This window comes from Lagopus muta, chromosome 5 (assembly GCF_023343835.1).
Source record: "Lagopus muta isolate bLagMut1 chromosome 5, bLagMut1 primary, whole genome shotgun sequence".
In the NCBI taxonomy this organism is placed as follows: Eukaryota; Metazoa; Chordata; class Aves; order Galliformes; family Phasianidae; genus Lagopus; species Lagopus muta.
In genome coordinates this window covers 43,638,932-43,656,530 of record NC_064437.1, presented here as the reverse complement: position 1 = coordinate 43,656,530, position 17,599 = coordinate 43,638,932, and the positions used below count along the sequence as shown (strand labels likewise).

The window sequence follows — 17,599 nt, the reverse complement described above, 5'->3', positions numbered from 1 at the left end:
TTCTTATTATTACAATCTATTAACATGCATCCTTGTTTTTCCCCTCCAAACTGTGCACTTGGTTTTGGGGTCAGAGAGTGTTTTATTTTATGGAGCAAGGGAAGTAAGAGAAATGTAAAATTATCTAAGGCGTTAAACAGCAAAAGCAGCTTAAAAGCGTAATGCCATAAGCTGCACTTAATGCCTTCAAGCTGCTTAAAGGAGGAGTAGAGAGGGGAAAAAAAACACAAGGAAGAGAAAATGTTAAAGAAAACAGGAAGTCTTGCTGATATACAGAACCAAGAGACACTTTTGCTATTGTAATTTTTAGAGCTGGACGTTTGTAACATTTCAAGCAAAGATAAGGAAACTTAAGATTAGCTTTCAGGAAGATATGTGCGCTGCTGGTGATTTGGAGGTGACAAAGTAACTAAATGCATAATTTACTCTTGATTATGGATGGCTACAGCTCTGCAATGACTTTGGATTATAACTTCTAGTGGTGCAGCTGAAAAGGTGGGGATGGAGGGACAGTAGAATAGGCAACTAAATACAGCACGAAAATAAATGCAACCACGAGAATGCATACCAAAGCACCTCCGAGCATAAATACAAAAATCAGGTTTGATCATGGACTTCCAATGTGAGACCTTTCTACCATGACATAAGTTGATTTTTTCCCACATTGAGCTTTCATATTCTATATTACCCATAGACAGAGATGTAGTGGAAGTAACCTACCTTTGAAAAGGTTGGATGTTGTGCTCAGGGGCACGATTTAGCATAGGATTGTTATTTAGGGTAGTATGGTTAAGTTGTGGTTGGACTCGATGATCTTTAAGGTCTTTTCCAACCTGAGCAATTCTATGATCCTATATTAACCTGTCTTCACTAACCTTCTCACTGGTCTGGTTATTATTCTCCCAGCCAGATAATATATCTAGTTAATATTGTCTATACCAAACAATATTACTGACTGTAGGAGGAAATCTACAATTAAGAAATAATGCATCTTGTAGTTATCATACTGCAAGCACTAATGGAGACTCCAGTTTCAGGAGCAAATCAGGGATGAGTTAGTATTTCACACACTGAATATCATAACACCACTGGATTGACAGACTCAATGTTTACCTTTCCAGAGAAATATAGTTTAATACACGGGATATGATCAGCATTTTCAGAAAATGTTTCTCTTTATTTAGTCTTTTTTTTTTTTTTTGAAGAAAATTGACTTGTTTAGGCTGTTTTTAATTATGTTTATTGCATAAGAATATTTTTTTGTATCCTTGAAGAAAGATTCATTACTGCACAAGAATGCTCCCTGATCTAGTCTGACACTGATATTCCATACAAGTGATCATTCAAATCTACTTCATGCACCAAAATAAATACTAGGAATTGACTTCTAGGTGTCTAGATATTAGAGTCCTTCACAACTTTGAAGGTGGGCCTTTAACTGCTCTTAAATAACTTGTTGCTACTCGTTACTTACGTAATATGATCAACAAGATTCTGGAGCCTAAGTGTTCCATTCCTCTGTACTACCTAGAGTTTTATCAGATAATCTATTTCACTTCTCATTGAAGCTCAAGCAACCCATATTCTCTGGTGCTTGTAAAAAAGTAAGAGCTGATAGACATGAATTGTCACAGACACTTATGAACACAAATTACCTAGCTCAGGGGAAAAAAAAAAAAAAAGAAAGCTTGAGATATCAGGTCATCCAATATAATTGTTTAAAATATTTATGGCCTTAAAGGGCTTGAAATTAATACTAAACATGAACCATAGCAGACATTTTGAAGAATCTCAAGATCAAAACCAGTATGATTAACTACAGCAGATGAGTCTCCCTCTCAGTGCGCTATTACCTTAGAACCACTTGAACGTCATGGTTATTTGCAGAGAATTGTAGGAGTGAAATCCACGCTTCCCCCATTCAAGCTCTGCTCAAATGGACTTATGTACTTATTGTTAAATGTCTATGTAAAAGCCAATGACTTGTACCAGCCTAGATATAGAAAAACAGAAACTGCGCATTGTCCAAAGCAGCTCATCTGCAGAGTACAGCCTTCTCTCAGAATAAAACTGATGCTTAAGTCTCACCAGGTTTGATGGGGAACAAAAAAGCACTTCAGATGTTTTTTCTGTATCGCTTACAGTTAGACTACACATTAGTTAAAATATTACTTGAAAATTCTCATTAGGAAGCAGTAGCAGATACACAACACTGATAGGTTCACTGTCTATTTAGCAACAAAAATCTATTTTACTCTAACAGAATTTCACAAGAAAATAAGACAATTTCATTAAATTTCTTTATAATTCTAGCACAATTAAAATAGGAAGAGATAGTTTATATACTTGTTTTTTTAATACACTTCCCAGCTTTTAAGTAACATCATAATGTTTTCTTAGCTAAGTAAATCATCATTTTTTCCATGTCACTTCTCCGGTTATTGCTTATTGAATTCAGTGACCCCTTTTACTTAGAGCTATAGATTAATGAACATTTCCAGAGTCAAAGTATTTAAGGATTATTTCAAAGTCAAACCAGTGAAAGGTAAAGTTATTTTTATGCCTGTATTAAATTGTTCATTACCTTTGTGATATTATAATAATTAAGGACACAGTCAAGGTAATATTTCCTAATTAGAACAATATCTGTACAGTTTGCGATGAGTTCTTGCAAACTTAAATATGAGAACTGCTTCTTCAATCAAAAAGTATTTTCTCGATCTGAAACCAACAGAGAAAATACAGTACCTTGTTATGGTGCTGGAACTGAAAGTATTAGAAATATTAGAAATGCTTTTATGCTGCTTTTATCAAGTGGGAAAAAAAAATAAAAAAGAGAAGTTAAAGGGTATTTTGATGACGTAGAGGAAGAAAAAAAAAAGTCAGGAATAAGTTAGTAAGGGTCATTCCAGGAGATCCTTTTCAATTTGCTGGACACAAAATTTACTTTCTTAAGCAATCAGAAGTGAAATGACTCCATTACAACAACACCTACTTTTATGAAAAATTATCCACAATACAATTTTCAGGAAGTGTAGTCACAATTCAAATTAACCATTTCAACTCCTTTTTGAATTGGGGAATGTGGAAAAATTATATGAATTCCTAGGGATGCATAAATTTTCAATTCAGCATTATGATATTCACTGTGTTATGTCCAAAGTTAAAAAAAAAAAAAAGTTAACAAATTGCACTCTTTTAGAATACTATCATGGCTTTACATTTTTTCAGGTGAAAAATATGAAAAGCAGGACACCATCTTATTTATCCACTTTCTAAGCTACACTGTTATTTTCCTATAATTTGTTTTTCCTGGCTAGCTACTAAAATCGTCCAATGGTACCCACTGACAAGATATATTTAGTATATATATATATAAAATTTATTTTATATATAAAATATATTATATATATATAAAATTTATATATATATTTATATATATATAAAATATTATAGCATGCAGTTCAATATGTAAAGCTCACTGGAACTGTGGAGATTCAGATGAACTTTAGAACTGATAGTATTTTCTTCACGGTAGGCCAAGCCATGCTTCTCCTCAGACATTGAACAAAAACATTTCTGAGAGGTTCTGTAGTTGTTTTTTTTTTTATTATTTTTTATTTTTAAATAGGCCTAGAGCTTTGGTTAGAAACAGAAGAGGTGGTGCTAAAATATCAAGAGGTTATTATGGATGTTCTGCAGAAGTCTGTAGAAATTCCAACAGATAACACCTGGTTGCAGCAATTGTCTGCAGAGCTTCAATTATTGAAAGACACATCCAGCTGTTAAACAAAACCACTTAATTTCTATCAAAATATTTGGCTGTTAACCATTCTTGGTATTATGGTTGTTGTGATGATCCAGTTCACATCAGACCTGAAGGCTCACAATGTCAGACATTCTAGATGCCATCTTATCATAATTTCTTTTCCGTTCGCTCTGTTTTACTCATTGTTTGGAAAGCTCTGCTTCAGAAGACCAAAGAAATTTTTGAGCAAATGGCTGCCATTATAACACAAAATCATAAAATCAAATTAAAAAAAAAAAATCCAGAGCTTCTAGCTTCATGATTTTCCCCCATTCTGTACTGTTCAATCATTAGCATATTCATATTTTCTGGATCGTGCTATCAAAATCTGCATAACAGAGATGAACTCCCTCACACAGCAAATACGTGTGAACATCTCTTAGCAACAACCGGTCATGAGCCAGCAAGGAAACTTAACACTGATCCCACTTAAAACATCCCACTTATGCGTACCAAATTATAATGCCAGCAGTAAAAATCCAAACTGCTCACTAAAGCTGCAAGCTCTTGAATGTTTTAAATTAAATTTTCCCCACAGAAGCCAGACACCAGAAGGAACTACGCTTTGTCCTTGACAGCTTTTCCAAGAACACTTGCAAAGAACAGTAACGTGTATTCTTGTCCCCCAACTGTTTCAATCCCAAAAATCTTCCAAATGCAGGCACAACTTACAATTCACATAATGTGCCTACATTAACACAGGAATAAAGAAAGAGAAACAGGGAAACCGTAAGCAGCCTTCTGTGTTAATCAAACACATGTAATTGTGCAAGGCCTTCTCCCTTTCTTTTCTTGCCCTTTTCTGCTCAGTAGTTAGGCCTTTAAGAATAATCAAAGAAATACTAACTCTTCTCCTTTATTAGCATAGAGAATTCATCGTTATGACAGATACTTATGCTTACAGAAGGTGATTCTCTCAAAAGTCACATTTATATACCTACAGATGTATTTGATGATCTATTTTATGCATGCACTTTTTTTTACTGGTATTTATCTTGGCCAGAAGGTTTGGCTGCATGACATGCACTTTCACTTCCTGGAATTGCAGTTCTTTTGGTTTGGTTTTTTAATTTATTTTTAAATCTAAAACCCGTTTCATTTTATCATAGGCTCTAGAATGTTTAGCGTTATGCAGCAGACTTTTCAGAGAGCTACCATATATTAGAATCATAGAATGATTTGGGTAGGAAAGGACCTCAAAGATCATCTAATCCCAGCCACTTACACCATACCAGGTTACGCAAAGCCCCATCGAACCTGGCCTTGAACACTTCCAGGGATCAGGCATCCACAACTTCTCTGGGCAACCACAACATAACTAAATAATATAATTAATTATAATATAATAACTTATAAGGAATTGGTTGAAAGGCCGCAGACAGAGGGTGGTGGTCAATGGCTCTATGTCCAGGTGGAGGCCGGTAACAAGTGGTGTCCCCCAAGGGTCTGTCTTGGGACCGGTGCTCTTTAACATCTTTATTAATGACATCAATGAGGGAATTGAGTGCACCCTCAGCAAGTTTGCTGACGACACCAAGCTGAGTGGTGCGGTTGATACGGTGGAAGGAAGGGATGCCATTCAGAGGGACCTCGACAGGCTGGAGGGCTGGGCTCGGGTGAACCTAATGAGGTTCAACACAGCAAAGTGCAAGGTTTTGCATTTGGGCCGGAGGAACCCCAGGCACCTGTACAGGCTGGGAGAAGTGGTCCTTGAGAGCAGCTCGGCAGAGAAGGACCTGGGGGTCCTGATGGATGAGAGACTGAACATGAGCCAGCAGTGCGCTCTGGCAGCTCGAAAGGCAAATGGGATCCTGGGCTCCATCAGGAGAGGGGTGGTCAGCAGGGACAGGGAGGTGATTGTCCCTCTCTACTCGGCTCTTGTGAGGCCCCATCTGGAGTACTGTGTCCAGGTGTGGAGCCCTCAGTACAAGAAAGACATTGAGATTTTGGAAAGGGTCCAGAGGAGGGCGACTAAGATGATCAGGGGGCTGGAGCACCTCCCCTATGAGGACAGGCTGAGGGAGTTGGGCTTGTTCAGCCTGGAGAAGAGAAGGCTGCGGGGTGACCTCATTGCAGCCTATCAATACCTGAAGGGAACCTACACCCAGGAGGGGAGTAAACTCTTCAAAAGGGCTGACAACAGCAGGACTAGGGGAAATGGTTTTAAGTTGAAGGAGGGAAGATTTAGGTTGGATGTTAGGGGGAAGTTCTTTACTAGGAGAGTGGTTAGGCCCTGGAACGGGCTGCCCAGGGAGGTTGTGGATGCCCCGTCCTTGGACGTGTTTAAGGCCAGGTTGGACGGGGTCCTGGGCAACCTGATCTGAATGTGTATGTTTGGTGGCCCTGCTAGGCAGGGGGGTTGGAACTACATGATCCTTGGGGTCCCTTCCAACCCGGGTGATTCTGTGATTCTGTGATTCTGTAAATAATTTTGTCCTAATATCTAATATAAATCTACTCTCTTTATTTTAAAGCCATTAGTCCTTGTCCCATCATTACATTACCTAATAAGTTTTGTTGTGGGTCCCCTTTAGTACAGGAAGGCTGCTATAAGGTATCCATAGAGCCTTCTTTGTTCAAGCTAAACAACCTCAGCCTGTCTTTAAGAAGTGCTGCAACCCTCTGATCATCCTCATGACCTTCTCCTTCAATCCAACAGTCCTTCCTCACGTTGGGGGCCCTGGAGTTCTCTAGGTGGGATCTTAAGAAAATGAAGTAGAGGGAGTAAGACAAACACAATTAAAAATTCACAAATCTGCTTGGGGTAGGTGCTAAGAGAACACTGCTGTTTACAGAATAAATCAAGAAGAGATGAGCAAACTAGATCAGAAAGCAGGATAAAAACAAAATCTGACTTTTTGCATAATGTGTGGACCATACAAGAAAAGGGCAAAAATTAACTTCACAGGAGGAAATTTTCCCCAAATGAGATAGTAAATAAAATAAATGCTAATGATGCTTTACTGAAGAAGGAAGAGATGCAAAGAGATGCAAATGTCTTTTTCTTACCTTTCATATTGTAAGAGATGTTTTCACTAAATTTTATCTGATTTCTTGAAATAAACCTTTAATTCAGGCAGCAAATTTCAATTAACAGGGATGTATGAAAGAAGTAAATGCTTATAAGCAAAATAGAAGCAAAAGGAAAAATAGCAGAAAACATTTTCAAAATACTTCTTGAGTAAAACTTCCATCTCAAAAAACACAACTAGAAATTCTCAGGAGAAAAAAAAAGTGTCTTTACTCAAAATCGTGTAATAAATTTTAGGGAAATGCATTACATTCTTTAACAGGAGTTAGTGCTCACAATAAGTAAAAACTAAACCTATCTCAAACTCATTACACTTGCAGTAACTAACATTTTCTAAAGTACTCCTCTCTCATGTTTCTGTCATCTTTTATTCAACCTTGCGTCAAAAACAGACATGCATTTTCATCCTTTTTTTCAGTACACATGGACTTGTTTGAATTACAATCACTTCACTGAAAATTACACTGCCATTCAGCTAGCTGTGACAGAAATAACTCTGAATTACTATCTAGGGTAAGCATCCCCAGTGAAGACCATTATCACTGCTAGATATTTTATTCAAAGTCATCCAGATCAGATGTTAGTTGTTCAGCTTCATAGATTTTTCATCACATTTTTGTACTAGTATATCTCAGAGTAAAAAGCAAATTGTTCTTAAGCTTCAGCACAAAATGATCCAAATGTTCAGCAGCTTATCAGTTCAATCCTGTCACACTCATTTTAAATATATACCATACTCCTATTATCTCTAAAATTGTAAACACTTGTTCTAAAATAACTTGATAGGTAGTGTTACCAGTCACAGAACTATCCCTACTTTAAACTATTCTCCTTCCTGTAACTGGAAGACCACCTGTACATTACTCATACTCTGAACTTCTTAGCTGATTTCTCATCAATGGATGCATCAACCATCTTAATTACCTTTAAAAACTAGTTTATAGGGAAAAATGAATTACAACCTTTTTCTTTCTTGTCTGATTTTAAGATTTGTCAGAAGCAGCATTTTGCTGTCAGGTCATTCTCACAGTTTCCAAGAATTCTAACAATTACAAAAATCATCTGAGATACACTGTAGCATGATGTTGCATTTTATACTGCAATCCTGATTTCAGTTCCATACACTTCATACAAAGCTTTGCAAAATAACCTTTTGCTTCAGTTTTAACTTTTAAGCATGTCAGAGATTGAATTAAGTAAAGATAGTACACAAAGCACATAACCAATACTCTCCAGTGAAAACAAAATCAGATGAAGCGTGGTACTGAGCAATTGCTTGGGGCAAAACAACCAAAAATGAGGTTTGAAGAATTTAGGGGCCATGCAAGTAAGCTTCATGTATCCTGTCTAGCTGCAGAGTGAGCAAGAGTGAGCCAACACTCAGTACTGACTTCTGGGATGAGAGCACCCCTGACAAGGACTCAGTGCTGCAGAGTTTATAGTTCCAAGCATCTCCCAGGTCATCCCACAGTCTGATTGAGTCATATTTGCAAGGGAAATCAGCACCAAATAAACAAGGAGACTGAGTGCCCCTCAAAATAAATAAATGTGGTTATTTATTCATTTAATGTCTATATTAAATGTAGAACATAAGCTTATTCTGAATTATGATGGCCCATTATTCGGACACAGAGCTTCAGTATTAACAACTCTAAGAAGAGGGAAATCTGTATGTAAAGTTGAGAGAGGAGTTGTCAACAACAGATCACCGTTGTACAGATCAGGTATCTTGGGACCATTGGATACCGAAGATGGTAAATGACACTGCAGACTCAGGGAGGCCACCACCAGAACAACCTTCTACAAGACTTAAAAGAACTTTTCATCTAAAGTCTCTCATAATGCCTAAAGCACTATAGGTTCACACATTCAAAGCAAAACTGTACAGAAGGAAACTAGGTTAAACCAAAAGGGATACTTTCAGAGAAAAATCCTTCAGCAATTTTCTAAATCATTAAAATTTGTAATTAATTTATTCAGTTCTAGACTGAATTTAAAATGTTTAAGATGTGTAATGTAATAAAACAGAGAATAAAGCAGAAACCACCCTCTTCTGATACAACCAGTAATTATGGATGCCATTTGTTGTTATGCAGCTGAACTGACTCAACATTCTACATTAGCCCTTGTATTGCAGCCCCTTTCACATACAAAATTGCCAGCTCAAGTATACTCCCACATTACAACAAGCACACCATGAAATGGCTGTGAGACACAGATGGAGCCAGCAGAGTTCTCCCCATTTTCATCTTTAGTCACTCTGCAGGCAGAAAGTGGACCGGCTCCAGAGCACCCAACTCAAGAGCCTCAGCAGCAATGCCACGTTTTGCCGCAGACATTCATATTACCTGCTCCTGCCTCTTTGGTCTGAAGATGTATACTCTGCATTCACTGCACACAAAATCCCTAGCAAGCTGCTGACAGTGAACCACTTCTTTTAAAACCCTCATATTAAGGCATTCACCTCCTGCCTTAGTATGCAGGATAGCTCCTACACAGAGGTGAGTTCTGTGCGGATATGAAAGGCGCAGGATAGAACTAACGTTGATCCAAATTTGGTAAGATTTCAGATTTTCTATCACATAGCTACTTCTGTAGGTGGTGTCTTTGCAGAATATAGAAATCACTAAGCAAAACAGAAATGGGGATTTTTTTATTTATTTATTTTTTAAGTAGCAGAAGGAAGTATTCCAGTATATCTAACATTCAACACTTTCAAAGTAGCCATCTGACTTTCTGGAAGCAGAAACTACTAATTTAATGCCATTAGCATATGGTTCCAAGTCTATTTAAAAACATTACTATTCTCAAAAAGTTTTAAAAGACTTCTGCATTATGCTGGAGAAAAAAAAAAATCTCAGTCTCTTGGCCAGCACTCTTCTGGTAAGCATCCTGCTCTCCTTACCTTTTCATGATTTACTCTCTACACTTCCAAACTTATAATTTTTTTTTTCCCTTCTCAGAAACATCTAAATGTCATTCTTCCTACCCAGTTTTGGTGAGAAACATTAGTTTAACCAATTAGAAATACTGAGTCTCTTTAACAGAAAACAGGACAACGGCACACAACACTGAGTAGAGAAAAGCGCTGGTTCACAATGTGAAGAAAAAAAAAAAAAAAAAAAAAAAGCAGAATCAGAGCATGGTGTGGCAGCACAGGACACGGCTGTGCAGTGCAGCAGCAACCTTGCTATCATCCTGTCAGTAACATGTACCCAATATCATAGAAGCCTAAAGGATCTGTGCTGCTAGTGTGACATAACATACAGAAATCTTTTCATGCAGACATTGTCAGTATAACAAAATACATTCACAGGACTGCTGCCAGGTTTTCTAGTGCTCTCACAAACTTTGGGATAAACTAAGCTAGGTTAGATGCCTGCCTTCGCTTGTGCAAAATAGCTGTTCCCCTATAGTAAAAGCTATGAAGAGGCTGGTACATACCCTTGTAAAGTTGAATATTTAGTACATCAAATTTAGTATAAAAGTAAAGCCAGTTCAAGTAGTTTATCCTTTAACAATAGAGAATGCCTGTTACTCTAAGGAGAAAATATGCTTTCTGATGAATTCTCCTTGCCTTCTTGCTCCTATCCCTTACCTGCGAATATTGCTGTCATGTGGTAGCGATGACAGTGGCTTGCTGAATTATGTGCTTAACATCATTGTCTTTTCTCTAAGCCATGACTCTCAATTTTGAATTTCATTTCATGCATAGGTGCAAAAGTACATGTGCATACTCTACTGTGCACTTAGAACCAAGCTAAAAATAACTTCCTGTTTCTCTTTAATGTCTCTTTAACTACAGCCTACACTGAAAAAGTAATCAGTGTGCCACATCTCACCACCTGTATCCCCAACAGCTTGCCCTGCAGTATAGAAGTACAGAAAAGAAAAAAAAGAGAAAAAAGAAGAAAAAAAAAGAGAAAGGGAAGAAAAAAAAAGAAGAGGAAAAAGAGGAAAAAAAAGAGGAGAAAAAAGAGGAAAAAGAGGAAAAAGAGGAAAAAGAGGAAAAAGAGGAAAAAGAGGAAAAAGAGGAAAAAGAGGAAAAAGAGGAAAAAGAGGAAAAAGAGGAAAAAGAGGAAAAAGAGGAAAAAGAGGAAAAAGAGGAAAAAGAGGAAAAAGAGGAAAAAGAGGAAAAAGAGGAAAAAGAGGAAAAAGAGGAAAAAGAGGAAAAAGAGGAAAAAAGAGAATAGGGAGGCAGCTATTTGACCTCAAGAGCTGTACCACAATGCCATAAAAACAAGATGATATTTCCTGCTGGGACAGGCTCATGACACAGTCTACTGCTCATGACCACTAACTGCAGAGCCCATGGACATCTGTAATTGCCTTCTATTCTCAGTCACAGAGCAGATAGAAAGTTATTTAGAGATAGTTAAAACAAGTCAGCAACTAAAAAACTTTAATCATTCAACATTTTCCTAGGCAACTTGAGATAGCAGAGCTGCCTGTGATTTTTCTCTACCCATTTATTTCTCTCTCTTTACTTAATACTCCAATACATTTTCAGGTGATTTCTGTGCCTTGCATAACACTAGACAAAGGCGTTATTCCCTGCAGTCTTTCCAGCTGTGGAGCTCCACTGAAAAATTTATTTTAACCTCTCTCCCTATGGCCAGCACAATACAGAAACCTACAGACAGCTGTGCAGGTGCTGGCACACCAGGTCTAAGCACGACCTTGCCCGAGTGACCTAATAATTCTATTATTTTTTCAGTTCTGATTTCTCATTTATTTATTTATTTAAGTATAAGGGAAGGAATAAAAGGGGAAAGAGTAACTTACCACTGCCTGACTGAAAAGGCAAATCAGGGCAAGAACTTTTCAACAAAACAGAAGTTTTTACCCTCCTTAAATCAAAATCAGAGCTTTAATCCAAGCTCCTTCACATTTCAGTCTCCAAGCTAGTAGTGAAAATAACTGAGACCCAACAGAGAAGGAAAATATAAGAGTAGACTTCATATCTCCCAGCCACACATAGTTATGCAGACCAACAACCCATGTCATTCACTTGGACGTGTGCAATACCCTGTGGAGAAGTCTGAGTCTTAAAGTAGTTCTCTTGAAGTAAAGGAGGAAACAGTGCATGATAAACTAACTTGTCAGGAAACCTTCTACTGCTGCTCCAACTGGAAATAAGCTACATTCGCAAGGAGCAGCAAAAGATAGATAGGTGCATCTGATAGGCTTCATTTCTGAGCACAGAAAACTAGACCGAAAAGCCTGTTTACAATGCTTAAAAGATGTATTAATACCAGGGAACATGAGAAGACCCCTTATAACTACTGGGAACTAACTACACAGGAGAGACAAATAGATCCAAAGGGGAAAAGAAGCCAATCGTAATAGCTGCAATAACTGACAATTAACATTTTTTAATTGCAAGGCAAATCTGCCTAAAGGGGTTAGAGATTGTACCTTTTCCCTGCAAAGGTTCTGTTACTGTACAACAAAGATGAAACAAGACAAAAAAGTTCTAACACCTTCACTTAATGAAGCAAAATATACTCTAGTATGAGCCTTAAAAATATTTTTGTATCAACCTCACCTTAGTTTTTGATACATGTTAATAATCTGTTGTTCAGCATGCTACACGTAATTCACCTGTTGTAAGATCTAACATTTTAGTATGAAGTTTCCTGTTTTCCTAAGCACTAAGAAGTAACTGAACATTTCAGCATATTACTACAGATGTTAAACCTAAGGGCAGGCAAAAAGCCAGCTTCTGGACTTGGGTATATACAGGTTTCCCTCTGAAATAAGTATCAGCTACTTATATTGATTTGGGGGGAGATTTGGTCTTGGCGAAGAACAGCCCTTTAAGCTATCATTTGCTTTTGTGAAACCTGCGCCTAAAAAAGCAACAGAGCAGTTTAGTAGTCTGGAATACAGCTCTCAGGAGAAACTCTCCCCTTTCCTTGAGGATTAGGTGAAGCCCACCCTGCCCTCCCAATGTGCAGTTAATTGGAGGAGCAGGGAGAGAACCAAAAAGGGAACCAAGTGTGTAGCTGTTGCTTTGCCAGTTCCCCAGGGCTGCGAGCCTCTCATCCAGACCAGGCAGGAACCCAAAGCCCTGCAGCCTCTCTGCCACTGCAGGCAGAAGCTGGTCTGTTAACATTGCTGTTTTCCCTCTCACCTCTAAAAAATCTATCCGTCCTTTCTGCATCCTTCTCTCAAGAGGGGTTTTAAGTTGGAGAGGAAGAATCATGGCATTTTTTATTTTTATATTTTTTTTAATTTTGAGCTAATCTCTGCCTGACTGATTACAAGATGACTGGTTATACAAAATCACACTTGATCTCTAACTATTAACATATCCTTTAGTTTTGCAGAGTACTTCTGTTACACATTAAACATGCATCACATCTTATCAACTGTATCTTCCATAGCCATCTCTTGTTTCATGAGGAAAAGAGGAAGAAAAATATCAGACACCTGCTAAAGCTCTGCAGCCAGTAACAATCCAAGTTAGATTTTTTCTTAGCAAGTAAAAAAAAAATCAATGATGAGAAGCTTATTGCATTTAGAAACCTGTTCTTCCTTCAAGGCACTGACAAGCGAAGCACCTAATTCTTGTAAATGCTAAGCAAAAGGCTTCCTCAAAAAAAGCAACAGTTAATGAATAGTTGATGGAGTTGACTATAGCCAAGACAGCGTGCAGAAAACTCCATATATTATGTTAACTATACATACTAAAAACTTTGCTCATGGTTAAAAGCCAAGAAACAAATATCCCAGTATTAAGGAAGAAGTCTTGTAATGTTAGTTTCTATTGCAGAATACCAAACAGACAGGCATGAAGAACCAATTCATGAAGAACTTTTAAGCCTTAATACATAACTCCAACAAGCAGCAAATTTTCCATATAGTGCAGGGCAAGAGATATTCAAAGTAACCAGGGCTCAAGTAATTATACTCCACTGGAATACTTCTCCCAAGTTTTTATCCTGCCTTTTATATACGTATGTGAAGAAAGCCAAAGACCTCCAAATTTGCTGTTCTTTCAGTGAATTTCAAAAGGAAAATTCCCATGCTTTATCCTGTTCTGGCCTGCCTGGAATTTTCTTCTATTCCATGTAGCACCATATTCTCTTTCTTCCATTTTCAGCATCAGCCCCATTGTCTTCTACTAATTTACCTTTCATTGGGCCACCGCAGCAGCTGTGTTTTTGTCTCTTCTCTTCTGCCCTCTCATCTTCCTGACAGCAAAACTACACTCTACTGTTAGAATGTAACATCTGGACTGCTGTGTATAATTTATTGAAACAGAAGTATAATTGTACTGCAATTTGAGGCTAAAGTGTGCTGAAACCTCTAACTTAAAGCCAAGTATCTCTAGAGCTATATAGCTTGCCACTCAAATCTTGCCTATTAGCAAGGTAAAGAGAAAAAGAGCAAGAAAAACAATTTAACAATGTCTGCAAGATGCCTTAAAGTACACCCAGATAATAAAACCAACAGAAATCAAGATGATTCTGCAAGAATTGCTCTAGAAATCCAAGCACCCCAAAATAAATTATGCATCATATTTAAAAGATTTCAAAATCAGACAGATTGTGACTGTAGATGTCCCAACTTCATAATTACACAGATGAGGTAGAACAGTCTACAGTGTTTCATTATTGTGTTCATCCATCATATAAAAATAGGTCAGTCTGACACCTGGCTATGTCAAAAAAGAAGCCAGAAAAAATATTGTCTTTGGAGTTGTTTTTTTTTGTGTTCTTCTTATAGATAAACTAGCTCCAGCAGGAGCTAAATTCAGAATTGTTTGTGGCACCTACACTGCTGGGCCCTAAGTGCAGTTACTGAGAATTCCAATAACTATTTTTTTTTCCTCATTTTTAAAAATCTCATTTTTTATTGCTCAACGTTTATCCTATGTAGTCCATTACCATACATAGACTTCTGGCAGCAGTGCAAAACTGGCAAAAGTTTATTCCTCTGTGCCAGATCTGCAATTTACTGAAGTGGCATGCTAAGTCTCCAGGACATTTGAAAAGACTAAATCTTTTTTATTACCCACTTTTTTATTCCCCAGATGGCATTACTAGACAGCTGTGTTCTATTTGCCACAGATACCTCATACAGCAAATCCTACAAAATCTTTCTTAGTAGTTTTCTAGTTAGCTAGGAATACCTAGGAAGTTTAAGCAAAGGCTGAAATAATTATGAAAACTAGATCAAGGATGAAAATTGATGTCCCAAACCATAGCAACTGATACACAGAAAACAAAATATATAACAAAAATAACTGGTATGCTGACTATTAAGGAGCAAATCCATCTCCAGGATTTAGAAGTGTTTCAGAGTCTGCTCCCTGAAAGCAGCCAGTACAAATCCTGACCAGGTCATAAGACAAGTTCAAAATTAGCTTTATTCTGAATAGATAAAATAGTGCTGAAATTGCAATCGCAGCTGAAAGCTGCAGAGAAATCCATGGAAATTGTTCAGAAACTTAAAATATGCACTTTGAAGAGCATAAATATGTAACTGGGTACAAGAAGATTACTACTGGATCAACCTGGAGAGTCAGCTTTCTCAAGATTGTCAAAATTGGTCCAGCTCCAAAGTAATAATTTAAGTTGAAAAGGAATAAAGTAAAATCAATCTATCAGCATTTAATGTAACTTACAGAACCAAAACTGCATACAAGGACAAAATAGGTCATATAAGCCTGTGCAGAAGCATCAGCTTCAAAGTAGTGGTGAATGGGGAAACTTCCTTTTACAAGGAAAAAGGCATTTAAAGGGATGCATTCAAACATTTTCCTGAAGCAACAGTAACAGGGATTTTCAGAATAATTGCTTACTAACTTCAGAAAAATTCAGAATAATTAGAAGCTAACTGAGGACACACACTTCAAGACCATGTATACTCAGTAAGAAGTTGGAGACAGAAAGGACAGAAGCAAAATAACACACTCATGAGTTTCCATACCCATATTAGTATATTGGCATTCATGACTTGACTTTTGTCCTCATGCAGCAATAAAAAAGCAAGTGAAAGAGGTGCCTCAGGAAGATTCTCAATAGTAGCAGGTGAAGGGAAAGTACATTACTAAGTGTAAAAATAAATATACCAACAGCTATTCCTTTCATTTTCATGCAGAAAACAATGTTTTTTCCCACTTTAAATGAATTTTTATAGTTTAAGATTCTTAAATATTTAGCTAAAAATAAGTATTTGGGTAGTAAACAGATATTAGTGCACTAAAAAAAATCAACTTATATTTTCATTTTGAAACTTCTATGTTTTGAAAGCTTCCTCTAGAGAAAACCCATATGTTGGAGTGAATACCATTGATACTCAATTAATATTTTGTGCCTGCTAAATAATGCATTATTTATGTGTCTGTCATTGGTTACCAGTACAGTTCTTGACGCAATCACATTTAATTGCAATTCTTACTTCATTTTAATTTAATTTGAGGACCAATCCTCACTGCTTTTCAACTGGGGCTTTGAAGTCATATCAACATTTACTGATTGTCTTAATTTCACTATACCTTTGACATTACCGATGAACATTGCTTTTTAATTATTCTAGAATTATATTCTATTTATTTTAAACAAAAGTTACTTTGTAGTTTTTCTCATATTGTTTACACATAACACTGGTAACAGAAAGTTTTATTATGTCTGTTAAAGTCTTGAAAATGTTTAAATGTAACAGAAGAATTCTAAGTAATTGATGTTTTATTTGTAAATGTAATAAATGCAATAAATGGTTATTGTACTATATTATTTTGGTGACAGTTTTCCTCTTTTCTTTTTTTGAAACTCTTCCACTCTTAACATTAAGCTTCAATAGACATCAGCAAGTTTCACACCTTTCTGCACCTGATGATTATTTGTAAAAATAGGTCAGCCTTATCTTCATTTTGCAAATAGACACTATGTAACACAAAAGAGATTAAAGTGGTTCTCACAGAAATACTCATTAATACATTAGAGAATGAAATAAGGAAGCATGTTGCCTTAAATGCATTCTAACAATTTTCCCCAGAATCTGCTTCCAACCTCTGCACCAAAAGTTGCTTATTAATATCTTCCCACGAAAATATTGTTGCTTTCTGGGATCTTTCAAATGTGTTGTTCAAATAGAAAAACCTAGAGAGGAATTCTAACTCTTTAAAATCCCCTTTTTCATCTACACCCATTGAAACTATCAGAAAATAACTACTTTGTCCTCTGACAGAAGTTCAATATACTGGACCAACAAACTCCAATCAATCACTATTCTATTTTACACTCCATTTTCTGTGTAACAAAATCTCATTCATTCTAGTAAAACACCTTTGTACAACAAATACTTTTTCATAATTTTTTACATAAATCAGAAGATGTATAAAATTGCTTTCAGAATTATACTCATGCATTTTCAAAAAGCATTCCTTGAATAAAGGAAGTTTTGTTTTTAATCAATTGTACTTTTTAATAAAATAACAGTATAAAGACTGAAGGGCCAGGCTTGGAAGTGTACTGTTTAGATATGCAAGCCTCAAGGTCAACTGTCTATTTTTTTAAGCCAGGCAAGAATGCTTTTTATTAGCACGTGTACATACATAAGATAAATAATATGCTCAATGCACACTACTCACAATTCAAATTTCCCTGTCTACCAGGTCTGAATAACAGCTGTTTACATTATGAACTTCAGACCCTTCTCTCTTTACTTCTCTATCTCTTTAATGAATAGTAGATAAATATCAGGATTTTTCTTTGAGATTACAGCTATAAAGTGGTGTAATACCAATT

General features: G+C 36.7%; 2 protein-coding genes across 36 annotated transcripts in view; one reads left to right on the top strand and one right to left on the bottom strand.

Annotated features, from left to right (window-relative positions):
- Positions 1–17,599, top strand: part of RPS24 (ribosomal protein S24) — a 559,366-nt gene that overhangs the window by 269,803 nt on the left and 271,964 nt on the right. Inside the window, exon 1 of one of the 5 annotated variants that reach the window (XM_048946570.1) lies at positions 3,352–3,356. The exons of the other annotated variants lie outside the window; for them this stretch is intronic. Within the exon in view, the coding sequence (XP_048802527.1) occupies positions 3,355–3,356 (2 nt within the window). The 5' untranslated portion in view covers positions 3,352–3,354. Of the gene's footprint in view, positions 1–3,351; positions 3,357–17,599 lie in introns of those variants that run through there. 5 annotated transcript variants of the gene reach the window in all.
- The window catches only part of KCNMA1 (potassium calcium-activated channel subfamily M alpha 1), a 436,284-nt gene that overhangs the window by 365,662 nt on the left and 53,023 nt on the right, over positions 1–17,599 (bottom strand). The gene's annotated exons all lie outside the window — the stretch shown is intronic.